Raw genomic sequence first — 27259 nt, 5'->3', positions numbered from 1 at the left:
GTGGTGATGATGATGATAGGTTGGTGATGATAGGGTGGTGATGATGATGAGAGGGTGGTGATAGGGTGGTGGTGATGATGAGAGGGTGGTGGTGATGATGATGAGAAGGTGGTGATAGGGTGGTGGTGATGATGATGAGAGGGTGGTGGTGATGATGATGAGAGGGTGGTGATTTTAATAGGGTGGTGATGATGATGAGAGGGTGGTGATAGGGTGGTGGTGATGATAATGAGAGGGTGGTGATTTTAATAGGGTGGTGATGATGATGAGAGGGTGGTGATGATGATGATTGGTTGGTGATGATAGGGTGGTGATGATGATGAGAGGGTGGTGATAGGGTGGTGGTGATGATGAGAGGGTGGTGGTGATGATGATGAGAAGGTGGTGATAGGGTGGTGGTGATGATGATGAGAGGGTGGTGGTGATGATGATGAGAAGGTGGTGATAGGGTGGTGGTGATGATGATGAGAGAGTGGTGATGGTGAATATGAGAGGGTGGTGATAGGGTGGTGATGATGATGATGAGAGGGTGGTGATGATGAGAGGATGGTGATGAGAGAGTGGTGATGATGATGAGAGGGTGGTGATGGTGATAGGGGGTGATGGTGATGAGAGAATATCAGAAGTGAGCGGCACGGAGGGGAGGGTGTTAGGGAAACCAGGGCCGCAGTCAAACCCGTCGGAGCTTGACGAACTTGCCCGCGTATTAACTAAACACCGAATAAAACGGTGCATTACGCGAGAACATCAAACAAGCATTGCAATAACTTTACGTACCTTTAATATTAATGATGATGACAATGAAATCATGGGGGGGGGCGAGCGAGCGAGCGAGAGGAGCGAGCGAGGGAGCGAGCGAGGGAAGCGAGCGAGGGAGCGAGCGAGGGAGCGAGCGAGGGAGCGAGCGAGGGAGCGAGCGAGGGAGCGAGCGAGGGAGCGAGCGAGGGGAGCGAGCGAGGGAGCGAGCGAGGGAGCGAGCGAGGGAGCGAGCGAGGGAGCGAGCGAGGGAGCGAGCGAGGGAGCGAGCGAGGGATGCGAGCGAGGGAGCGAGCGAGGGAGCGAGCGAGGGAGCGAGCGAGGGAGCGAGCGAGGGAGCGAGCGAGGGAGCGAGCGAGGGAGCGAGCGAGGGAGCGAGCGAGGGAGCGAGCGAGGGAGCGAGCGAGGGAGCGAGCGAGGGAGCGAGCGAGGGAGCGAGCGAGGGAGCGAGCGAGGGAGCGAGCGAGGGAGCGAGCGAGGGAGCGAGCGAGGAGCGAGCGAGGGAGCGAGCGAGGGAGCGAGCGAGGGAGCGAGCGAGGGAGCGAGCGAGGGAGCGAGCGAGGGAGCGAGCGAGGGAGCGAGCGAGGGAGCGAGCGAGGGAGCGAGCGAGGGAGCGAGCGAGGGAGCGAGCGAGGGAGCGAGCGAGGGAGCGAGCGAGGGAGCGAGCGAGGGAGCGAGCGAGGGAGCGAGCGACGGGAGCGAGCGAGGGAGCGAGCGAGGGAGCGAGCGAGGGAGCGAGGGAGCGAGGGAGCGAGGGAGCGAGGGAGCGAGGGAGCGAGGGAGCGAGGGAGCGAGGGAGCGAGAGAGAGAGCGAGGGAGCGAGCGAGGGAGCGAGCGAGAGAGAACGAGCGAGCGAGCGAGGGAAGCGAGCGAGAGAGCGAGGGAGCGAGCGAGGGAAGCGAGCGAGAGAGCGAGCGAGAGAGAGAGCGAGGGGAGCGAGCGAGAGAACGAGCGAGAGAGAGAGCGAGCGAAGAGAGCGAGCGATGAGAGCGAGAGAGAGAGCGAGGGAGCGAGCGAAGAGAACGAGCGGAGAGAGCGAAGCGAGCGACCGAGAGAGAGACCGAGAGAGTGACCGAGAGAGTGAGCGAGAGGTGGGGGTTTAAATAAAGCAAAGTTATAAAAAAATTACGAAATGATGAACGAAGCAAAGTGCCGACTACACCGAGCATCTTCTTGTTTCCACTGATCGTAAAAAAAAAAGATAAACGAGAGAGAGAGATCATTCTCGCACAAACTGCGTTTAATGTTGGGAGGCAGCGGGAAGGGGAGCGGGGTCGTGTTGGCGGAGCAGGGCAGATACAGATTCCGTTTATTTTGTTACAAAAACGAAAAGACAACCCACTCAACTTTAGACTTACAGGCATAAAGTCGTCGTAGGTAACCATGGCAACGGTATCTCTATATATATTTTTAAAACGTGCTTAACTTATGGCAATCGTCTTCTTGGTTCTTTCGGTAAAGTCACGTAGAAGGGAAATAAAATACTAAAAATAAAACATGATAAAATAATTCTCACGACGTTTCGGCCACAACGCAAGCAGCCGTCCTCAGGTGAAGAACAGGTCTGTCGGGAAGACAGCGTCTGAATGAAACACCACCAGGCTTGGACGGCTGCTTGCATTGTGGCCGAAACGTCGTGATAATTATTTTATTATGTTTTATTTTTATTAATTTATTATTTCCTTCTACGTGACTTTACCGAAAGAACCAAGAAGATGAATCCCTGCAGTCACGAAAGCAGCTTTAAATCGAAATTTATGGCAATCGGTAAGGGGGGTAGTGTTAAGGTTGTTTTTCTCGCAAACGAAAGTTATACGTCTTCCTGGTTCTTTCGGTAAAGTCACGTAGAAGGGAAATAATAAAATAATAAAAATAAAACATAATAAAATAAAAATTCTCACGACGTTTCGGCCACAACGCAAGCAGCCGTCCTCAGGTGAGGAAACAGAGCTGTTAGAAAAACAGCGTTCTAATGAATACCGCCACGCTTGGCAGCGAATATTTAATCTGGATCGGGGGGAGGAGAGAGCCTTGACAAAGAAGTTTACATATCAACAGCGGAATTAAGCATATTAATGGAAAATGCAGATATGGGATTAGTCACTCCTTGTGGAATGTGTAGGCGGTGGTGGTGGGGGGGTCAAAGTCATGTTATGCTCGTGTGTTATGTAGGATTAGCAGTGATAAAGGGAGGAAGTAGGAAAGTTACACGAATTGTCGAATGGCACCAACATCGTCCAAACGAATTGTGTAAACCCACCCCCCCCCCCAAAAAAAAAAAAATTCACGTACATTATATCCCGCGCGACAGTATATTACAGTAATATTTGGTTCTTGCGGTAAAGTCATCAGGTGGGAAAACACGATGCTATCCCACCTGATGAAGGACGCTTGTGTTGCGCCCGAAACGTCGTGATTTATTTTCATTTTCTACCCACGTGACTTTACCGAAAGAACCAAAGAGTATGGATTGGTGCAAGTCACGAAAGCTTCACATCAATATTGTATACCTTCTTGGTTCTTTCGGTAAAGTCACGTAGAATGGAAATAATAAAATAATAAAAATAAAACATAATAAAATAATTTTAAATCTTTCGTGACTGCAGGGATTCATCTTCTTGGTTCTTTCGGTAAAGTCACGTATAATGGAAATAATAAAATAATAAAAATAAAACATAATAAAATAATTTTAAAGCTTTCGTGACTGCAGGGATTCATCTTCTTGGTTCTTTCGGTAAAGTCATGTAGAATGGAAATAATAAAATAATAAAAATAAAACATAATAAAATAATTTTAAAGCTTTCGTGACTGCAGGGATTCATATTCTTGGTTCTTTCGGTAAAGTAGAAGGGAAATAATAAAATAATAAAAATTAAACATAATAAAATAATTCTCACGACGTTTCGGCCACAACGCAAGCAGCCGTCCTCAGGTGGAGAACAGGTCTGTCGGGAAGACAGCGTCTGAATGTATTAAAATGTTTTATTTTTATTATTTTATTATATTATTTTATTATGCTTTATTTTTATTATTTTATTATTTCCATTCTACGTGACTTTACCGAAAGTTACCAAGAAGATGAATCCCTGCAGTCACGAAAGAAGCTTTAAATCGAAAATTACAAGATTGTATAATCGAATAACCCGGTGACTACAAGGAGGGGGGGGGGGGAGTGGGGCAGGGTGAGGGGGGGGGAGTGGTCTGAGCTAATTAAAGAAAAGGGCGTGGCCATAATCCACTTTAGCCACGCCCCCCCTTGTTGCGCAACCACAATCTCGCGAGTGGACAAAGCAGTCGTTCGAGCGAGTGAATGGGCCAAGGTCCCAAACCGGCGATTGATTCAGTTTCATTTAATAGGCCAACATCACGCCCGGCCGCCTTTGTCTCCCCCAGTGGCGATGTTCACACACAACAGACCAGTTTGAGGCTGAGTCGACCTAGCGGAGGCCCAGGAGCGGTTGAAATAATCGTCACCGGTGGTGGCCGTGAGCGGGAATCGGACGCTTCCACGTGCGCGGGTCACGTGACGGATGTAACGTCACAGCTCACTTGCCGTGCAACAAAATCAATGCATTATTGAGTCCCCCCCCCCCCCCAAAAAAAAAAAACACAAAAGTGTATTTTTATCATTTGTGCATGGTGTACAGTCTGGAAAGTACCCACATGGCAAATTTCCAGTTTGTTGCATGTCGGGAAGTACGCTAAACATTTTGAACAGGCACACATAATCACAACTTTGCCTTTTATATCTATGGAGATAATCCTGTGAGCCCTGAGGCTCTTGAGTCGGGTTCAACCGCAACAAAAACAAAAACATGAACAAGAAACATCTGCAAGTGACTACACGCAACAGAAAAAAATCGAGGAAAAAAACATCAAAGTCTTCCAGAAAAAAACCCACCGCGTTTCAACGCCGTGTGAAAAAAACCCCAGTGGGATGCAAAGTCAAAACAATAACAACCTTAAGACAATTTAGATTAAAGTTATCAGGCTAACTCGCTCGACCCCAATCCCCTTTACGCGTTACGGCGAAACCCGAAACCCGGTCCCTACTGAATACAGATCAACACTTTTAACATCATCATCATTAGTATCGCTATCATCATGATTACTACAACCGCCGCAGGCAAAGCCTTAACCATGCCTTAGAGCAGGGGTAGGGAACGTCCGGCCCGCGGGCTGTATGAGGCCCGCGAGATCATTTGGGTCTGGCCCTGCCAAGGCAACCGCAGGCGGGACTCGAAATCCAACAAATCTCTAAGAGCAAACTTGGAAACGCAGTTGCGAGTAGCAGCAGCATCATCATCAACACCAGCAGCTAACATCATCGCACGCCTCGCCGAAGAGAAGCAGTTCCAGCCATCACGTTAGGGGCGAGTTAATGAAACGTTTGACCAAATATAACGGTTTCGATTTAAAGCTTTCGTGACTGCAGGGATTCATCTTCTTGGTTCTTTCGGTAAAGTCACGTAGAAGGGAAGTAATAAAATAATAAAAATAAAACATAATAAAATAATTCTCACGACGTTTCGGCCACAACGCAAGCAGCCGTCCTCAGGTGAAGACCAGGTCTGTCGGGGAGACGCGTTGTGGCCGAAACGTCGTGAGAATTATTTTATTATGTTTTATTTTTATTATTTTATTACTTCCCTTCTACGTGACTTTACCGAAGGAACCAAGAAGACGAAAATAACGGGCTAATTTTTAAGTTCATCATTTTCTATGGCCCGCGAATCATGTTATAAACATCCAAATGTCCCTTGGCAGAAACAGGTTCCCCCAGCCCCCTGCCTTAGTGGCTTGCCGGCTCACGCGACGCGACCCTAACACAGATGCGGATCGATCTTCTACTTGTACAACACACGGGCATCAGAGCCCAGCACGGGCGCGTCACCTGGGGGGATGGGGGGTTGGAGGGGCTTGGTGGGGGGGGGGCAGCCGTCACAGCAGAGGTCACAAACGGGTTTTGATTCCTTACCCGTACCCGGCCGCACCAGGGTCACAAACGGGTACCCGTACCCTACCCGATACCCGGCTACCCGTACCCGGCCGGGTATCGGGTAGGGTACGGGTATCGGGTACCCGATTGCGACCTCTGGGATGAAGCCACGTTGCAGGCGCGGGTGGGTTGATTCTAGGAACTTGAATTGTGAGAAGAGACAAGACGTTGGGAAATGAGTGACAAACGGTGACTCACCAGTGACTCACGGCCTACCCGTACCCGGCCGCACCAGGGTCACAAATGGGTACCCGTACCCGGCCGGGTACGGAAAAGACGCTCGCCATACAGCCGCATTCAAAATCTGGTGTCGTCTGAACGCTTAAGAGCTGGAATTTTGGCAAATTTGAGTTAGAATTCAAACAAAAAAAATTAACCCGTAAAAACAAAGTTTTTCACTATAAATCCTTTATATGCGTGTTCAATGGGCCACAACCCAGCCCACATTGGTCTTTGAAACGGGCGGCTAGAGTCCTCTCGTCCTCTGGCTTGAGATGGCTGCCACCTATGGGTCAGATGATTGCCTGCCACCATTAAGCAATTGGTAATTAAATATAAAAAAAAAATTACCTAAAAAGTGTAAAATTTAGGAAAAAAAATTTCACAAAAATAAATTGTCACGCACAACGAGTCTGTGTGCAAAATGTCAGCTCGATTGGATCACGGGAAGTGGGTTAAAAAACGACCGAAAGATTTGCACGGTCGTAAGCAAGCAAGCAAGCAAGTGAACTTAATATAAAGGATTTAAAAACCGAATTGAATGCGATGATTTAATTTGCTCGTTCTTTCGCGTCGTCATCGGCCGACCCAGCTGAGACCATGATCGCTCTACGCTTGAGAATGGGCGGGCGAGCGGGCCAGACGCAGATTCGAACCCAGGGTCTCGGCAAGTGTCGGCTCAGCTGCCTCTGACCTCTGAGCCACTTCCGATCGTCCAGGAATTTCGGCGAATTTTGGCAAAACAAGAACCAACGAGACAACGGATACGTGTATATATATGTAGTGACATAAGAGGGGAGGGGCTGCTGGGGGCTCTGGGACCCCAGGCAACCCAGACGCTTAAGCCCCTTGGCGCCACCAACGGGGGGGGGCTGTGTGTGCTCTGTGGGATACCTGGGGGCGCACACAGCCCCACCCCTCGTTGGGGACGAGGTATAAAAGGGCAGCTCAATGGCCGATCGAGGCCAGTTGTAGCTCAAGACCCAAGACCCAAGACCAGCCATCTGAGGACCCTGGGACGCTGTGAGGGCCAGTGGTGGGACTCTGGAACTCCCGGCTCTACGTCCTTGTGAGGGCGAGTTCCAGAGCGTAGCCAGAGTAGTGTATCTAGGCTGTGTACCTAGGCTGTGTACCTAGGCTGTGTACCTAGGCTGTGTACCTAGGCTGTGTACCTAGGCTGTGTGCCTAGGCTGTGTGCCTAGGCTGTGTGCCTAGGCTGTGTACCTAGGCTGTGTACCTAGGCTGTGTACCTAGGCTGTGTGCCTAGGCTGTGTGCCTAGGCTGTGTGCCTAGGCTGTGTACCTAGGCTGTGTACCTAGGCTGTGTGCCTAGGCTGTAACAGAGTATCAGGACTGTTGGAGTGTTGGATTGTAATAAAGAAGTTCCTTCTACAAGTGTCTCCGGAACCCGTTACATATATATGTCCCAACATCTATGGCACCCAAATCACATCGGGAGAGACGGGGGGAAACCACGGAAACGCCGGAGGAGGAGGATGATGATGAGGAGGAGGAGGAAGCATCGTCACAAAGAGCGGTGATTCACTCCCCGCGTCGCTATTCCCCGACGCGATCGCAACAATTAGGCCTCGGCAAGTTAAAGGTCAAAGGTCAAAAGCAACGAGCCTACCTTTACCCTACCTTTTACCCTGACCCCGTACAAATTGCCCGATTACAGGGTAATTACTGGGGAACTACTCCACATGAACAAGGTTTATAACAGGTCGATGCTACAAGGTAGAGCGCTTTAATCATATAGAATACTCTCGATGATTCCAATTTTAAATGGAGGCCACGGACTGTGCCACGGAGCTTTTAGCGAGCGGTCAACAAGGCACCGTATTTACCGGGTAATACTTCGCGCTACCTTGACCCTACCGGGTAATTCTTCCACGCTACCTTTACCCTGTGCCCGTTACCTTACCCCTTGGCATGTCAACACCGTTACCCCTCTACCTTGCCGAGGCCTAGTAACAATCACAGCTGCTAGTTGGTCCTCTTGGTTCTTTCGGTAAAGTCACGTAGAAGGGAAGTAATAAAATAATAAAAATCAAACATAATAAAATACAATTCTCACGACGTTTCGGCCACAACGCAAGCAGCCGTCCTCAGGTGAAGAACAGGTCTGTCAGAAAGACAGCGTCTGAATGACAGACCTGTTCTTCACCTGAGGACGGCTGCTTGCGTTGTGGCCGAAACGTCGTGAGCATTATTTTATTATGTTTTATTTTTATTATTTTATTACTTCCCTTCTACGTGATTTTACCGAAAGAACCAAGAAGATGAATCCCTGCTGCAGTCACGAAAGAAGCTTTAAATCGAAAAGCTGCTAGTTGCTCCCAACATCAACACCAGCACCCTCCGGTCGTTCTAAAAGTGGGGAGTAAGGGGCTGGCACACTTTAGACAAGAGGGGGGGGGGGGGGTAGGGGGGGGGGACTGGGAGGTGGGGGGCAGGGGGGTGTGGTGGAGGGGGCAGGGTAAGGTCACGATCGGCAGCAGCCAGATGATTTCTTCTTCTCCGAGTTGATGTAGTCCTGGATGCGGAACTTGTCGTTGGGCAACTTGATGGCTCTGTGCTTCAGCTCCCTGTGGAGACGCGCACACACAAGGTGGAGGTAAGGAGACGTCGCCACGGAGACGTCACCACGGAGACGTCGCCACGGAGACGTCGCCACGGAGACGTCGCCATGGAGACGTCGCCACGGAGACGTCGCCACGGAGACGTCGCCACGGAGACGTCGCCATGGAGACGTCGCCACGGGGATGTCGCCATGGAGACATCGTCATGGAGACGTCGCCACGGAGACGTCGCCACGGAGACGTCGCCACGGGGATCATGGTGCTGAGTGGTGAGTGGTTTGAGTTGGGAGTGGTGAGCGGTGTGAGTGGTGAGTGGTGTGAGTGGTGAGTGGGGAGCTGTGTGGGCGGTGAGTGGTGAGCGGTGTTGGTGGCTAAGTTTCGAGCCCTCACCTTGCAATGGCCATGAACGCCAACTCGACGTTTGTGCCGGTCTTGGCACTCGTCTCCATGAATGGAACTCCATACTCCTGACACACACACAGACACACACAGACACACACGCACACACACACGCACACACACATACAGATGTAGAGGAGTAGAGGAGAGTGGTGGCGTCGCGTGCGCTGTCCGGTGCTGTGACATCACGGGACGTGGGGTCGCACGCGCCGGGCAGTGCACGTGACGTCTCGCCTCAGAGGGTATTTAAGGGAGACCCCGTGACGTAAGCGGGGTCACTGGAGGAACGGGGATAGTGGAAGGGGTGAAGAGGGAACCCTTATAGTGATACCTGTTAATAAACCCTGGCGGAAGCCCCTAACTCACCTCCGTCTCCGAGTACCTCCGTCTACAACAGCAACAACTACTTAACAATTGGTGTCAGAAGTTTACACCGTCGCCAACATGTCAAAAGCGGGCGCACGGCGTAAGAACCCACCGGCACATGACTTGGAGGGTGCCGAAGGCGGAGAGGAGGCTCCAGCAGTGACCCCGGAGCCCGGGACCCCGGTGACGGTCCCCATGGAAACGAGCGGGCCGGAGCGGGAGGATTCGGCTGCGGGGAGTGCCAGCTCACCGCCGCCGCCAGAGACGGAAAGCGCTGCCCCGTACATCGCCGTGCCGCCGGAATGGGCCGCGGGTGCTGCCATGGCGACCGCGACGCCGCGTCTCTACACTGACGCGGCCGGGGTTTCTCGGCACGCCGCTCCTGCGGGACCAGCCGCCGGCGACGACGCGGCTCTACATCAAGCTGCGCCCGCCGGGGGGGCCCCGGGTAAGTACGCGCGTGCCGTCCTCGCCGGGCCGCCGGGGTGGGCAGCGGCAGCTGCCGCTGCCCCGTACATCGCCGTGCCGCCGGAATGGGCCGCGGGTGCTGCCGCGGCTCCACCTGTCGCTGCGCTCACGGGGCCGGCCACCGGCGATGCCGCGGCTCTGCACCTCGCCGTGCCTGCGTCCCTTGTCATGGATGACGCCGCGGCTCCGTGTTATACCGCCGCGTCTTCGGCGTGGCCCATGGAGGCTGCAACGCCGTGGTGCCTCGCCGCGTCGCGAGAGGTTGCGGCGGCTGCGGCCGCTGTCCCGCACCTCGCTGCGCCGGCGGGGTGGGCCGCGGGGGCCGCCGCAGCTCCGTGTTATACCGCCGCGTCTTCGGCGTGGCCCGGGGAGGCCGCAACTCCGTGGTGCCTCGCTGCGTCGCGAGAGGTTGCCGCGGCTGCGGCCGCTGTCCCGCACCTCGCTGCGCCGGCGGGGTGGGCCGCGGGCGCCGCTGCAGGCCCGATTTATACCGCCGCGTCTTCGGCAACGCCGTGGTCCCTCGCCGCGTCGCGGGACGACGCCGTGGCTTCGTACGCCGCCGCTGACAGGTGGGTCGCGAAAGCGCAGGTGCCTTCACACCTCGCTGCATCTACGGCGTGGCCCATGGGGGCCGCAACTCAGCCGCACTTCGCTGCGTCTACGGCGTGGCCCATGGGGGCCGCAACTCAGCCGCACTTTGCTGCGTCTACGGCGTGGCCCATGGGGGCCGCAACTCAGCCACAATTCGCTGCGCCTACGGCGTGGCCCATGGGAGCCGCAGCACCACCGCACCTTTCCGCGTCTTCGGCGTGGCCCGCGGGAGCCGCAATGCTGCCACCGCCGCACCACGTCGCGTCCGCCGGGTGGCCCGCAGGTGCCGCTTGGCTTCCACACCTCGCGGCGCCGCGCGGCCAATGGCAGCGCCGGTTACCCGACGTTGCGCCGTTTGTCGCGCAAGGGGGCGACTGGTCGGCCTTCCAGGACCGGTTCGACGCGGCATACATGTCGGTCGGCTGGTCCATGGAGGAGGCCTTGCCGGCGCTTCCGACCTGCTTGGACGAAAGGGCTCTGCAGGCCTTCAAGTCCATCCATCCGGCCAATCGGGCTACACTCCCGGCGGCCTATATCCAAATGGCCAACGTTTTTGAGCCGCCGTCCACCGCGCAGCTAAAGTTTTCATTGCGGCGGCGGGAGGAGGGGGAACTGCCGCTGGCCTTCCGCTGCTCGCTCCTGGCCCTGGCACAGGCTGCATACCCTGACCTGTACGGCAGGGCACTTGATTCTATGGCCTTGGGGAAGCTGCTTGACCTGGCAAGGGAGCTAGGAATTGCTCTGTCGATCAACAATGATCGGCAGATCACATCCTTGGCGGTCGCCGAAAACATTCAGGCGCACCTCTCCCTCCGCCAACGGCCTCAGATGGCGGCGTGTGCGGGGGTCCCGGCGCCGGACGGGGGGGTCACCTCTCAGGGGGTGGACACCCTCGCGGCCCTGGCGGTGGCCGATCGTCGAGGAAGGGGGGCGGGTGGTCGCCGTCCGGAGCAGCGGGGGCGGCCGGGACCTTCCCGTCCACAGGAGGCGGACACGGTGGCCTGCTTCCGCTGTGGTCAGCGGGGCCACATTGAGCGGGGCTGCCGGAATGCCCCGGGGGCCTTTGGAAAAGGGACTCCACCTTCTCCCAGACCCTCCTTGGCATCGGGTCCGGGGCCCCAGGCGAGTCGCGATGCATCATCTGCGCGGCCGCTCCCTTCACCTCATGCATCTAGCGGGGCTAGGACCCATCGTCATGGGGTTGTCCTGGAAGGGTCGGGTGCACCATCGTCATCACCCCCTCAATGGCCCAGACAGACCCGCCACTGGGATGCGCTTGCGCATAGGATGGTGGCGGCAGCTGCCGGCTCCTCAGCGGTGGCAGGATATGTGCAAGGGGTGCACGTTCGCCTCCTGGTGGATACGGGGGCATCGGCCACCATTTTTTCGGAGGCCATTTTTGGGCTGCTACCCCGCAGCGTGGGTCCGTTAAGGCCGGTTCGCGGGGCTTGTGTCGCCGCGAACGGCGGCAGTTTGGGCATCTTGGGCCACGTTGTAGCGTCGGTTCGGGTTGACGAGATTGAGTTGGCCGGGCCGATTTTGGTCTCCAGGACCTTGGCAGTGCCATGCCTCTTGGGGACCAACTTTTTGTCTAGGATGCCCATCCGAATTCTCGTTGACCAGGGCTGTGTGGAAATGCCGTCAGGGAGGCGGCTGAAATTCCTACAATCGCCTACCGTCCTGTCTCCCTTGGTCGCCGGTGTACGGGCCTTGAATAAAGTGCCGGTGACCGTACCACCGGCGTCACAAATCCTGATACCCCTTAGGTTGCGCAAACCGCTCGAAATGGGCTCCACGGAGACGGGTATCCTCCTGTCCCCGTCAAGCTACTTTTCAAGGACGAAGGGGTTGGTGGGCGCCTTGACAGCCGTGTCGGGGGGCCAGGACCTTTTTTTGCAGGTCCTCAATTCGGGACCCTTGCCGGTCGTAGTCCCGGCCGGCGCCGTTTTGGCACACGCGACCCCGGCTCCTCCACCCGAGAGCGCTGCCCCGGATGGAGGGGTCGTGGCGGGCGTGATGCGCACGGGGGACCCCGACGCATCATGGATCGCCACGTTGTGCGACGAGAATGCCTCGTTGTCCTCCGGGGAACGTCGGCAACTCCGCGACCTCATCGAGCGGTTCACCGATGTATTCAGCCAAAGTAAGTTTGATCTGGGTCGCACTACTCTTTTGGACCACCACATAGACACGGGCGACGCGGCCCCTATTCGACTTAATTCCCACCGCTTTAGCCCAGCGGAAAAAGATCATGTCCGCTCGGCTGTCGAGGAAATGTTGGCGGCGGACATCATCTCCCCATCTACTAGCCCTTGGGGTGCCCCCATTGTGCTAGTCAAGAAACGGGACGGGAGTCTCCGGTTCTGCGTCGATTTTCGAAGATTGAACAAGATTTCGGTGGCTGATGCATATCCATTGCCTCGCATGGATGATTCCCTGGACGCCCTCTCGGGCGCGCGGTTCTTTTCGACTTTAGATTTGCTCTCCGGCTTCTGGCAATTGCCACTGGATGAGGCCTCTAGACCCAAAACAGCGTTCCGCACACCCCAGGGGTTGTTCGAGTTCAATCGGCTTCCTATGGGTCTCCATTCGGCCCCGGCCACCTTCCAGCGTCTCATGGAGATGGTCTTGGCGGGGCTGCAGTGGGAGTCTTGTCTAATCTACTTGGATGACGTTATTGTTTTTGGCCGTACGTTTGGCGAGCACTTGCAACGCCTTGAGGCGGTGTTCGTCAAAGTGCGTGCTGCTGGCTTGAAATTCAAACCTCAGAAATGCCACTTGCTACAACCATCGGTGAGGTATTTGGGACACATTGTTAGCACGTCAGGTGTCGCCACGGACCCGGATAAAACGGCTTGTGTCCGGACGTGGCCGACTCCCACATCTGTCGCGGAGGTGCGTAGCTTCGTTGGCTTCGCATCGTACTATCGCCGGTTTGTCCGCGATTTTGCGACCATTGCGAAGCCACTGCACGCCCTTTCCGCCAAAGGCCAAAGGTTTCACTGGGGCGCGGAGGAGGAGGCGGCTTTTGCGGCGCTTCGCACGGCCTTGGCGGATGCGCCGCCCTTGGGGTACCCGGATTTTACGAAACCCTTCCTGCTCGATACCGATGCCAGCGACACGGGAATTGGGGCTGTCCTGGCCCAGGTGGTCGACGGGGTTGAGAGGGTGGTAGCCTATGGCAGTCGCGTTCTGTCCTCGACGGAACAGCGATATTGTGTGACCCGGAGGGAACTTTTGGCCATAGTTTATTTTGTTCAGTTGTATAGACCATATTTGTACGGTAGGCTGTTTACGGTCCGAACCGACCACGCGGCCCTGCAATATTCGCTGAAGATTAGTCAGCCCTCGAGTCAGCTGTCTCGCTGGCTCGAAGTGCTCCAGGATTACCCCTTTGATGTAATCCACAGGAAGGGGACACAGCATGGAAATGCGGACGGTTTATCCCGATTGCCGGCAGGCGGTGGGTGTGCTTGCGCCCTGGGCTCTAGCCGTTGCAAGGCCCCAGGGGACGCCGCGGCCCAGTTGGTCGCGTCGGCCGAGGCGGACACCCCTCCAGGTGCGGCGTCGCCCGCGGATTTCGGCCTTGGACTTCCCCGGGAGGTATGGTCCGGCTTGCAGATGGAGGATTCCTCTCTGCTGAAGCTACGGCGCCGTGTCGGACATAAGGCCCGGAGCTCAGCTTCGTCGGCTGCCCCGGAGATCGCCGTGCATGACGGACTACTCATGCGTTGGGATGCCCAATTGGAACGCTATTGTGTGGTTGTGCCCACTAGCCTGCGTGGTAAATTAACCCGAGCCATTCACGAGAAGCTTATGCACCTTGGCTACCACAAGACCTTATTGACCCTTAAGCGGGACTATTACTGGCCGGGTGTTGAAGGTGACGTGGCACTGATTTTAAAGGGTTGCCACGACTGCGCGCGGAGGAAGGCCCCAGTTGTCCGGGACCGGGCCGCGCTGCAGTCCATCCGGGTTTCTCGCGTTAATGAGCTCGTGGCGCTCGACATTTTGGGGCCATTCCCTGCATCCCAACGGGGCCACAAATACCTCTTGGTGGGCGTTGAGTACCTCACACGTTGGCCCATGGCATGGCCTTTGGTCGATCAGTTGGCCTCTTCTATCACCGAGGCCTTCGTCCAGGGGTACGTGTTTGACAAGGGCGCGCCGGAACAATTGTTGACTGACCAGGGGCGGAATTTCTCGTCTAGGTTGCTCAAGGAGGTGTGTGACCTCCTTGGCACCAAGAAAATCCGCACCTCGCCCTACCACCCCCAGTCAGACGGGATGGTAGAGCGCTTGAACCGCACCCTTACGTCCATGCTGTGCCACCAGGTGAACACGTCCCAGTCAGACTGGGACCTGTTCGTCTCGGGGGTCTTGGCGGCGTATCGGTTGGCCCCTCATGCCTCCACGGGATTTTCGCCTTTTTATTTGATGTACGGTAGGGAACCGGAGCCCCCGGTGCACGTCCAGATGGACGTTGGCTCCTCCAAGAAGGGGTCGGCGGTGCCGACCCCTTTGAAGGTCGCGCTTGACCGGCTGCGCGAGGCGCGACAGGCCGCTGCCGAGAATTCCGCAAGCCGGCAGGCGGCTAATGAGCGGCTGCCCAAACACCAGGCAGCTGGCCTCCCGTGGATAGCGGGTCAAAAAGCGTGGCTGCATTGTCCCCAGGTCCCCGTTGGCACATCGGCCAAATTGCATCGCCCTTGGCAGGGCCCCGTGGAGGTTGTGGAGGTCCGCCGGCCGCAATGCGTCCGGATTCGGTTCGGTCGCCGGCAGTGGATAGTGCACCCGTCCCGGCTCAAACGTTATGTTCCATCTACCCTGGGGGATCCACCCCCAATTCCGGAGCGGCCGGCTGATGATGTGTCCGGCGTGCCTGACCGGCCGGGTCTCGCTGACGGAGGTGACGTCCGACCTGTGTGTGTGCCCCCAGGCCCCTCCCGAGTGAGGCCGACAGAGACCCCCCGGTCACCGGAGGCCACGGCGGTGGGCCTGTTGCCCGCTGACGGGCCACCTGCACGGGAGACGGACATCATACGGGGGAGCGGGCCAGCAGCGCATACCCGCTCGAGGGGGATGCGGCTCCGGTGACGGCCCTGATGGCCGTTCAGCGGGCCCAGCCCCTGGCACCCGTTCGGCGCTATCCGGCGGATGAGGCCTTCGGGGTCTATTTGTCTTGTTTTTTGTTGTTGCTGTTCTGCTTGAGGGGCCGTGCTGCCCTAAGGTTTAGTTTCTAGCAGCCGGTTATACCTTCAGGCACACGAACTCGTGAATATTCGGTCTTCGGTCCGGTGTGGGGCCCCGCTTGCGGGGTGCTTGCAGCCGGGTCGGCTGTTTTTTTTCACGGGGGGGGGGGTGATGTAGAGGAGTAGAGGAGAGTGGTGGCGTCGCGTGCGCTGTCCGGTGCTGTGACATCACGGGACGTGGGGTCGCACGCGCCGGGCAGTGCACGTGACGTCTCGCCTCAGAGGGTATTTAAGGGAGACCCCGTGACGTAAGCGGGGTCACTGGAGGAACGGGGATAGTGGAAGGGGTGAAGAGGGAACCCTTATAGTGATACCTGTTAATAAACCCTGGCGGAAGCCCCTAACTCACCTCCGTCTCCGAGTACCTCCGTCTACAACAGCAACAACTACTTAACACAGACACACGCACATGCACACAGACACACACGCACACACACACGCACACACACATACAGACACACGCACATGCACACAGACACACACGCACACACAGATGCACGCAAACACACATACACACGCACACACACACATACACACGCACACAAGCACACACAGACACACACACACATATACACACGCACACACAGACACACACACGCACACACACAGACACACACACAGACACACGCACACACACACATACACACACAGACACACACACACAGACACACACATACACACACACACACACACAGACACACACAGACACACACATACACACACATACACACACACAGACACACACATACACACGCACACACACACGCACACACACATACAGACACACGCACATGCACACAGACACACACGCACACACAGACGCACGCACACACACATACACACGCACACACACACATACACACGCACACAAGCACACACAGACACACACACACATATACACACGCACACACAGACACACACACGCACACACACGCACACACACACATACACACACAGACACACCACACACGCGCACACACGCAGAGTAACGTTTGAGAACTCACACACGCTCACACCAAACACAAAGTTAGCCCGTGTAGCCCACCCAGGCTGCTGAGACAAGGGGCCGTCCATAAATGACGTCACGCACCTAGGGGGGGGGGGGGGGTCAGACATTTGTGACGATGTGTGACGAGGGGGGGGGGGTTGAGAAATGTGACGTCACATAAAAATGCGCAATTTTAAATAAATATAGACAACACGTTCTACCTAATCAAATAGACTTTCTAATAAATGTTTTCTCCTACAGCGTCAGAGTGCAGCGCCACATTAAATATGCACTACAATGACAATAGTTTTAAGCGATTTGAAGCATAGTAATAGGTTTTAACCCTTTCAACTGGTACAAAAACTGACACCTTTATACAAGGCATCATGTTTGCAATAACCACAACACAAGCAGTCAAAATGCAAACAAAAATAAACAACTCTGATGATGATGATAATGATATGCACTGTCCTTGAAGTTGATTGGTCCACATGTTTAATTTTTTTGGGGTCAGGGCAGAGCTTTGTGACGTCATATTTGAGGGGGGGGGGTCTGACTTTTTGTGACTCCGTGTGACGATGGGGGGGGGGGGGTCAAAAATCGTCCAAATTCGCGTGACGTCATTTATGGACGGTCCCCCAAGGTGCTGTGAGGGTCACTGTGACCAGCACCGTGACCGCTCCGATCCTATCCGACGCACCGCAACGGCCGCTCATTTGAGGCTGAGTCGACCTAGGGGAAGCCCAGGAAACCGATTCAGGGATTTTAATCTCTACAACGGCTGCGCCACCATTCCACCCACCACGGGTGGCATTCCAAGGCTAAAGATCCCCCGTATAGCCTTTAACAGACTGTTGGGGCAAGTGCTGATAGCAGGTGTCACCTATGAAAGTGGCCAGGACCACGCCCGGCCGCCTTTGTCTCCCCAGTGGCGGCGTTGAACACACCGCACCAGGTACTCATTTGAGGCTGAGCCGACCTAGGGGGAGGCCCCGGGATCGATTCAGATCATCGTCAGCGGCGTTGGTGGTCCGTGAGCGGCGCGCCGATCACTGCGCCACCGCTCCCCACACGCGTGTGGCCCTCCCGTGGCGAATCAGGATCGGCAAATCGATGGGCGGCGATTATCGGAGGCGCCGCTTTCAAGAGACAAAAGATGCTTTGTGCACCGAGGCCGTCACTTACGCCGAAGACGGCCTGGGCGTTGCGCCGTGTCCTTGCGCGTGTGCACGTACGCGTGTGTCTGTGTGTGTGTGTCTGTGTGTGTGTGTGCGGTTGGAAACATTTAGACTGGCCTGCCTACGATCCATCCTTGGTTTAACCTGGCTGGATTGTGTGAGGAGCTCACAAATCCTTGAAAGATCTGGGCAAAGTACAATCGGTGAGCTCCTCCGGCAGGCAAGGCTGCGTTGGCTGGGTCACGTAGCCCGCATGCCCAGCCACCGCATGCCTAAACAGCTTTTGTTCGGCCGGATCGAGGGGGCTAAACGGGCGCGGCACGGGCTAGAGAAGAGATGGAGTGATGTGGTACAGGAGGACGTGGAGCTGAGTGGACTTGCCGATGACTGGTACCAGCGGTGTCAAGATCGGCCTCAGTGGAGGAGGCTCGTGAAGGACGCTACTGGGCAGTTGGAGGAAATCGCCCTCCAACAACAACGGAGGGCGGAGGAGCGACGCTCACAACAACGAGCGGAGCGCCGGGTGGCTAAAGCACAGCAAGTTGGTACAGTAAGGGGCACAGGTGGTGCATCAGCCAGTCATCTCGGTCATCTCGGTCAGTGACTCGCAAAGACAAAGGTTCCCCCCCCACCCCATATAGCCTCGACAGATTCTCAGGGCAAGTGCTGTTAGCGAGCACCTATGAAGGCCGGAATGGCACACGAGGGGGGTGGGTGGCCAGCACCACGCCCGACCGCCTTTGTCTCCCCAGTGGCGATGTTTACACACCGCACCAGGTACTCATTTGAGGCTGAGTCAACCTAGGGGAGGCCCAGGACCGGTTCAGATAATCGTCACCGGTGTTGGCCGTGAGCGGGAATCGAATCCGGGTCGCCGGGTTCATAGCGCAGCGCGCTAACCGCTACACCACCGCTCCCCACGCACGCACACACAGACACACACTCAGACACAAATACACAGACACACACACAGACACACACTCAGACACAAACACACAGACACACACACACAAACAAACACACACAGACAGACACACACACACGCACACACACGCACACACAACAACAACCGCCATTCGCCACTAAGTGGCGGTGACGTCACCACGACGCTTGTGCCAGGCCATGTGCACCTTGAGGCCACGTGAAGTGTCGAACGCCCGCTGGCAGGAGGTCACGGGGCAGACCCAGGTGCCACGGGTCGACTGACTGAGATGACCGAGATGACTGGCTGATGCACCACCTGTGCCCCCTACTGTACCAACTTGCTGTGCTTTAGCCACCCGGCGCTCCGCTCGTTGTTGTGAGCGTCGCTCCTCCGCCCTCCGTTGTTGTTGGAGGGCGATTGCCTCCAACTGCCCAGTAGCGTCCTTCACGAGCCTCCTCCACAGAGGCCGATCTTGACACCGCTGGTACCGGTCATCGGCAAGTCCACTCAGCTCCACGTCCTCCTGTACCACATCACTCCATCTCTTCTCTAGCCCGTGCCGCGTCCGTTTAGCCCCCTCGATCCGGCCGAACAAAAGCTGTTTAGGCATGCGGTGGCTGGGCATGCGGATTACATGACCCAGCCAACGCAGCCTTGCCTGCCGGAGGAGCTCACCGATGGGACTTTGCCCAGATCTTTCAAGGATTTGTGAGCTCCTCACACAATCCAATTATAAGGGAATGTCTCACCTTCGCGAGACGCTCTCCCTCCTCCCTCTTCACGGTCCTTTCTCCGGCCATGTCCGTCTAGATCACGTGCCGGGGAGGGGCAGGAGGGGGGGGGGGTCCAGGTTTGGGTTTCGTTGAACCGGGGGGGAGAATCTTTTTGGTTCTTTCGGTAAAGTCACGTAGAATGGAAATAATAAAATACTAAAAATAAAACATAATAAAATAATTCTCACGACGTTTCGGTCACAACGCAAGCAGCCGTCCTCAGGTCTGTCTTATCGACAGACCTGTTCTTCACCTGAGGACGGCTGCTTGCGTTGTGGCCGAAACGTCGTGAGAATTGTATTTTATTATGTTTTATTTTTAGTATTTTATTATTTCCATTCTACGTGACTTTACCGAAAGAACCAAGAAGATGAATCCCTGCAGTCACGAAAGCTTTAAAATAATTTTATTATGTTTTATTTTTAGTATTTCATTATTTCCATTCTACGTGACTTTACCGAAAGAACCAAGAAGATGAATCCCTGCAGTCACGAAAGCTTTAAATCGGGGGGGAGAAGTCAAGATAGACGGGACAGTTCTTTTGTGTTTCTTTCCATTTGTGAATAATCGCACCAACTGTTGTCACCTTCTCACCAAGCTGCGTGGCGATGGTCTTGTAGCCCATTCCAGCCTTGTGTAGGTCTACAATCTTGTCCCTGACATCCTTGGAGAGCTCTTTGGGCTTGGCCATGGTGGAGAGTTTGGAATCTGATTGATTGATTGCTTCTGTGAACAGGTGTCTTTTATGCAGGTAACGAGCTGAGATTAGGAGCACTCCCTTTAAGAGTGTGCTCCTAATGTCAGCTCGTTACCTGTATTAAAGACACCTGGGAGCCAGAAATCTTTCTGATTGAGAGGGGGTCAAATACTTATTTCCCTCATTAAAATGCAAATCAATTTATAACATTTTTGACATGCGTTTTTCTGGATTTTGTTGTTGTTATTCTGTCTCTCACTGTTCAAATAAACCTACCATTAAAATTATAGCCTGATCATTTCTTTGTCAGTGGGCAAACGTACAAAATCAGCAGGGGATAAAATATGTTTTTTTCCCTCACTGTATATGTACTGTATTTTAAACTTCTTTCGCACCGCACGGAGCCAAGCGCGCTCATCAGAGAAGCACCGGATCGATCGCGAAGGGCCGCTGAGTGAACATCTCGCGATGTGTGCGGGGTGGGAACGGGGGCAGTAGAATGCCGATGGAGAGAGAGAGAGACAGGCAAAAAAAACAGCGCAACACGTCCTAGGACTTCAAGACCACCACAACCACAACCACCACCACCACAACCACCGCCACCACCACAACCACCGCCACAACCACCGCCACCACCACCACAACCACCGCCACCACCACCACCGCCACCACCACCGCCACAACCACCGCCACAACCACCGCCACAACCACCGCCACCACCACAACCACCGCCACCGCCACCACCGCCACCACCGCCACCACCACAACCACCACCACCGCCACCACCACAACCACCGCCACCACCACCACCACAACCACCGCCACCACCACCACAACCACCACCACCGCCACCACCGCAACTACCACCGCCACAACCACCGCCACAACCACCGCCACAACCACCGCCACAACCACCGCCACAACCACCGCCACCACCACCACAACCACAACCACCACCACCGCCACCACCGCAACTACCACCGCCACAACCACCGCCACAACCACCGCCACCACCACCACAACCACCACCACCGCCACCACCGCAACTACCACCGCCACAACCACCGCCACCACCACCACAACCACCACCACCGCCACCACCGCAACTACCACCGCCACAACCACCGCCACAACCACCGCCACCACTACCACAACCACCACCACTGCAACCACCACCGCCACAACCACCACCACCGCCACCACCGCAACTACCACCGCCACAACCACCACCACCGCCACCACCGCAACTACCACCGCCACAACCACCACCACCGCCACCACCGCAACTACCACCGCCACAACCACCGCCACCACCACCACAACCACCACCACCGCAACCACCACCGCCACAACCACCACCACCGCCACCACCGCAACTACCACCGCCACAACCACCACCACCGCCACCACCGCAACTACCACCGCCACAACCACCACCACCGCCACCACCGCAACTACCACCGCCACAACCACCACCACCGCCACCACCGCAACTACCACCGCCACAACCACCGCCACCACCACCACAACCACCACCACCGCAACCACCACCGCCACAACCACCACCACCGCCACCACCGCAACTACCACCGCCACAACCACCACCACCGCCACCACCGCAACTACCACCACCACAACCACCACCACCGCCACCACCGCAACTACCACCGCCACAACCACCACCACCGCCACCACCGCAACTAGCACCGCCACAACCACCGCCACCACCACCACAACCACCACCACCGCAACCACCACCGCCACAACCACCACCACCGCCACCACCGCAACTACCACCGCCACAACCACCACCACCGCCACCACCGCAACTACCACCGCCACAACCACCGCCACCACCGCAACTACCACCGCCACAACCACCACCACCGCCACCACCGCAACTACCACCGCCACAACCACCACCCACCGCCACCACCGCAACTACCACCGCCACAACCACCACCACCGCCACCACCGCAACTACCACCGCCACAACCACCACCACCGCCACCACCGCAACTACCACCGCCACAACCACCGCCACCACCACCACAACCACCACCACCGCAACCACCACCGCCACAACCACCACCACCGCCACCACCGCAACTACCACCGCCACAACCACCACCACCGCCACCACCGCAACTACCACCGCCACAACCACCGCCACCACCGCAACTACCACCCGCAACTACCACCGCCACAACCACCGCCACCACCACCCCACAACCACCACCACCGCAACCACCACCGCCACAACCACCACCACCGCCACCACCGCAACTACCACCGCCACAACCACCACCACCGCCACCACCGCAACTACCACCGCCACAACCACCGCCACCACCGCAACTACCACCGCCACAACCACCACCACCGCCACCACTCCGCAACTACCACCGCCACAACCACCACCACCGCCACCACCGCAACTACCACCGCCACAGACCACCGCCACCACCGCAACTACCACCGCCACAACCACCACCACCGCCACCCCCGCAACTACCACCGCCACAACCACCACCACCACCACCACCGCGCTAAACTCCAAATAGAAACAAATCGGAGGTCGGCAGAAATTAAGGGGACACGTGGTGGCTGGTGGGTGGTGGTGGTGGAGTGGTGGCGGTGGTGGCGGTAGTGGTGGTGGTTGGCGGTGGTTGGTGGTGGTGGTCTCGGTTGTTCGCGATCGGTTTATTCATTTAGAGCTCAAATGAATGTGCAGATGAGGAGGGGGAGGAGGGGCGTGTGGGGGGGGCTGGGGAGGGGTGGTGGGGGGACCCAATCGTGAGTGGTTGTCAAGGGGGCGCCGCTGTGTTGCCCGGCAACGGCGGCCTCACCTTGTTGCCTAGCAGCATGATGACGACGTTCTGTTGAGCGTACTCGTGTATTTCGGTGAGCCAGGCCTGTGCGATAGGAGACAAAAACATTGCAGTGGGTCAAGGCCGCAAGCCTGCAAGTGCACGCATTGAGATTATTTCGCTGCTTACGAACGCGCAAAAATGATGGAGGGCCGTTTCGATTGAAAGCTTTCGTGACTGCAGGGATTCATCTTCTTGGTTCTTTCGGTAAGGTCACGTAGAAGGAGAAATAATAAAATAATAAAAATAAAACATAATAAAATAAATCACGACGTTTCGATCGTGATTTCTTTCATTTTATTTTCCTTTTCTCCGCCTGACGAAGACCGCTTGTGTTGTTGATCGAAACGTCGTGATTTATTTCATTTTCTACCCACGTGACTTTACCGAAAGAACCAACGAGTATCGATCCCTGCAGTCACGAAAGCTTCAAATCAAGATATTCAAGTCTGCTTTGAGAACCCATCTCTTAAAACTAAACTTTAAACGAACCGGTGTGGCCTCCACTCCCCGCCTTCCACCGGCTTCAACTCAACCTCGAAACGCTGTTCCACAGGGCTCCCCCACCCGTACCGTGCCACCACCCCCACCACCACCCCCCCACACCACCACCCCCCACCCTGCCCACTAACCCCCCCCCCTACTCCACCCGCACATCCACGACATCAGTCAATCACACGCAGAGCTCCGCCCCCCCAACACCAGAGGTCGCAAACGGGTTTTGATTCCTTACCCCGTACCCGGGCCGCACCAGGGTCGCAAACGAGTACCCGTACCGGCCGTACCCGTACCCTACCCTAGGGTACGGGTATCGGGTACCTGATTGCGACCTCTGGGATGAAGCCATGTTGCAGGCGCGGGTGGGTTGATTCTATGAACTTGAATCGTGAGAAGAGACAAGACGTTGGGAAATGAGTTGACAAACGGTGACTCACCAGAGTGACTCACGGTCTACCCCGTACCCGTACCCGGCCGCACCAGGGTCGCAAACGGGTACCCGTACCCGGCCGGGTACGGGTAGCCGGGGTATCGGGGTAGGGTACGGGTATCGGGTACCCGGTTGCGACCTCTGCCCCCCACCCACCACCCACGCCAGCGCCCCCCCCCGAAAGTTCCCGGCCACGACCGCCGGCCACGCGTAATTGACGCACACCGCGTGAGCGACGTGGCGCAGCGGTTAGCGCGCCGCGCTTACGAGCCCCGCGCCGCGGACAATGAGGCGGTGCTGAGCCTCCCCTGGGTCGACTCAGCCTTGAATGAGTTCCCTGGTGGTGGCGTGAGCCCGATTTCGTCGGTGCTCGCGAAAAGCACTTGGCCCAAACGGCTGCGTGGGCTATAACCGGGGGGGGGGGGGCTTTGTCTCTTCTGATGACGGTGATGCGAGTGACGGGTTTTGATGGGGAGCGGTGGGTGCAGCGGTTAGCGCTAACGCCGCGCCACGAGACCTGGCGACCCGAGTTCGATTCCCGCTCACGGCCACACGCCCGAATTATCTGAAACAGGTCATGGGCCTCCCCTAGGTCGACTCAGCCTCAAATGAGTACCCGGTGCGATGTGTAAAAAAATATTGCCACTGGGGAGACAAAGGCGGCCGGGCGTGGTGTTGGCCACCCACCACCTCGTGTGCCGTGCCGGCCTTCATAGGTGCTCGCTAACAGCACTTGCCCCTATAGTCTGGGAATGATATCGTGATGATGGTGGTGGTGGTGTTGGTGATGTTGAATGGTAATGATAGTGATGTTGGTGATGTTGATGGTAATGATAGTGATGGTGGTGATGTTGATGGTGATGATAGTGATGATGGTGATGTTGATGGTAATGATATAGTAATGTGATGATGGTGATGGTAATGATATAGTGACGGTGGTGATGTTGGTGATGATGATGATGGTAATGATGGTGGTGATGTTGGTGATGTTGATGGCAAATGATAGTGATGTTGGTGATGTTGATGGTAATGATGGTGGTGATGGTGATGTTGATGGTAACGATGGTGGTGATGATGGTGATGTTGATGGTAATGATAGTGATGTTGGTGATGGTGATGGTAATGATAGTGATGATGGTGATGTTGATGGTAATGATAGTGATGTTGGTGATGTTGGATGGTAACAGATGGTGGTGATGATGGTGATGTGATGGTAATGATAGTGATGTTGGTGATGTTGATGGTAATGATAGTGATGTTGGTGATGTTGATGGTAATGATGATGGTGATGTTGATGGTAATGATGATGGTGATGATGGTGATGTTGATGGTAATGATGATGGTGATGTTGATGGTAATGATAGTGATGTTGGTGATGTTGATGGTAATGATAGTGATGATGGTGATGTTGATGGTAATGATAGTGATGTTGGTGATGTTGATGGTAATGATAGTGATGTTGGTGATGTTGATGGTAATGATGGTGATGTTGGTGATGTTGATGGTAATGATGGTGGTGATGTTGGTGATGATGATGGTAATGATGGTGATGGTGGTGATGTTGGGGTGATGTTGATGGTAATGATAGTGATGGTGGTGATGTTGATGGTAATGATATAGTAATGTGATGATGGTGATAGTAATGATATAGTGACGGTGGTGATGTTGGTGATGATTGATGATGATGGGTAATGATGGTGGTGATGTTGGTGATGTTGATGGCAATGATAGTGATGTTGGTGATGTTGATGGTAATGATGGTGGTGATGGTGATGTTGATGGTAACGATGGTGGTGATGATGGTGATGTTGATGGTAATGATAGTGATGATGGTGATGTTGATGGTAATGATAGTGATGTTGGTGATGTTGATGGTAATGATAGTGATGATGGTGATGTTGATGGTAATGATAGTGATGATGGTGATGTTGATGGTAATGATAGTGATGATGGTGATGTTGATGGTAATGATAGTGATGTTGGTGATGTGATGAGTAATAATAGTGATGATGGTGATGTTGATGGTAATGATAGTGATGATGGTGATGTTGATGGTAATGATAGTGATGTCGGTGATGTTGATGGTAATGATAGTGATGATAGTGATGATGATGGTAATGATAGTGATGTTGGTGATGTTGATGGTAATGATGATGGTGATGTTGATGGTAATGATGATGTTGATGATGGTGATGTTGATGGTAATGATGATGGTGATGTTGATGGCAATGATAGTGATGATGGTGATGTTGATGGTAATGATGATGGTGATGTTGATGGTAATGATGATGGTGATGTTGATGGTAATGATAGTGATGTTGGTGATGTTGATGGTTAATGATGATGTTGGTGTGATGGTGATGTGGTGATGATGGTGATGATGGTGATGATGGTTGATGTTTGGATTCAACGTGCCTGGAATGAAAATGCGATGTGTGATGGAGATGACTCCACCCCCTCTCCCCTCGCCCCCTCCCCCTAGCCCCCCCCCTCTCCCCTCGCCCCCTCCCTCGCCCCCTCCCCCCTTGCCCCCCCCCCCTCTCCCCCTCGCCCCCTAGCCCTCCCCACTCTCTCCCCCTCGCCCCCTCCCCCTAGCCCCCCCCCTCTCCCCCTTGCCCCCCCCCCTCTCCCCCTCGCCCCCTCCCCCCTCGCCCCCTCCCCTCGCCCCCTCCCCTTGCCCCCCCCCCTCGCCCCCTCCCCCTAGCCCCCCCCCCTCTCCCCCCTCGCCCTCTCCCCCTCGCCCCCTCCCCTTGCCCCCCCCCTCTCCCCTCGCCCCCTCCCCCTCGCCCCCCTCCCCCTTGCCCCCCCCCTCTCCCCCTCGCCCTCTCCCCCTCGCCCCCTCCCCCTTGCCCCCCCCCTCGCCCCCTCCCCCTAGCCCCCCCCCCTCTCCCCCTCGCCCCCTCCCCTCGCCCCCCTCCCCCTTGCCCCCCCCCTCTCCCCCTCGCCCCCTCCCCCTCGCCCCCTCCCCTCGCCCCCTCCCCCTTGCCCCCCACCCCTCGCCCCCTCCCCCCTAGCCCCCCCCTCTCCCCCCCCTCTCCCCCTCGCCCCTCCCCCTCGCCCCCTCCCTCGCCCCCTCCCCCTTGCCCCCCCCCCCTCTCCCCTCGCCCCCTCCCCTCGCCCCCTCCCCCTAGCCCCCCCCCTCTCCCCCTCGCCCCCTCCCCTCGCCCCCTCCCCCTTGCCCCCCCCCTCGCCGACCATCTCTCCCCCCTCCTCCCTCTCATCCCCTCTGCATGAGCACGTGACCGATCACATCATTACATCATTAGCTG

General features: G+C 56.0%; 1 protein-coding gene across 3 annotated transcripts in view; it reads right to left on the bottom strand.

The window, feature by feature from the left end:
* Positions 1–8393: 8393 nt before the first annotated feature.
* Positions 8394–27259, bottom strand: part of LOC144950438 (ras-related protein Rab-37-like) — a 54614-nt gene continuing 35748 nt past the window's right edge. For 2 of the 3 annotated variants that reach the window (XM_078880548.1, XM_078880546.1), the window contains 4 exons: positions 23042–23107; positions 19472–19528; positions 8946–9022; positions 8394–8561 (listed from right to left, as the gene is read on the bottom strand). In XM_078880548.1, coding sequence (XP_078736674.1) covers positions 8459–8561; positions 8946–9022; positions 19472–19528; positions 23042–23107 — 303 coding nt within the window. In that variant the 3' untranslated portion in view covers positions 8394–8458. The remainder of the gene's footprint in view (positions 8562–8945; positions 9023–19471; positions 19529–23041; positions 23108–27259) is intronic. The other variant, XM_078880547.1, reaches the window with a different exon arrangement.

The sequence above is a fragment of the Lampetra fluviatilis genome, chromosome 58 (assembly GCF_964198595.1).
Source record: "Lampetra fluviatilis chromosome 58, kcLamFluv1.1, whole genome shotgun sequence".
Lineage (NCBI taxonomy): Eukaryota > Metazoa > Chordata > Hyperoartia > Petromyzontiformes > Petromyzontidae > Lampetra > Lampetra fluviatilis.
This window is presented reverse-complemented; position numbering and strand designations above follow the sequence as displayed.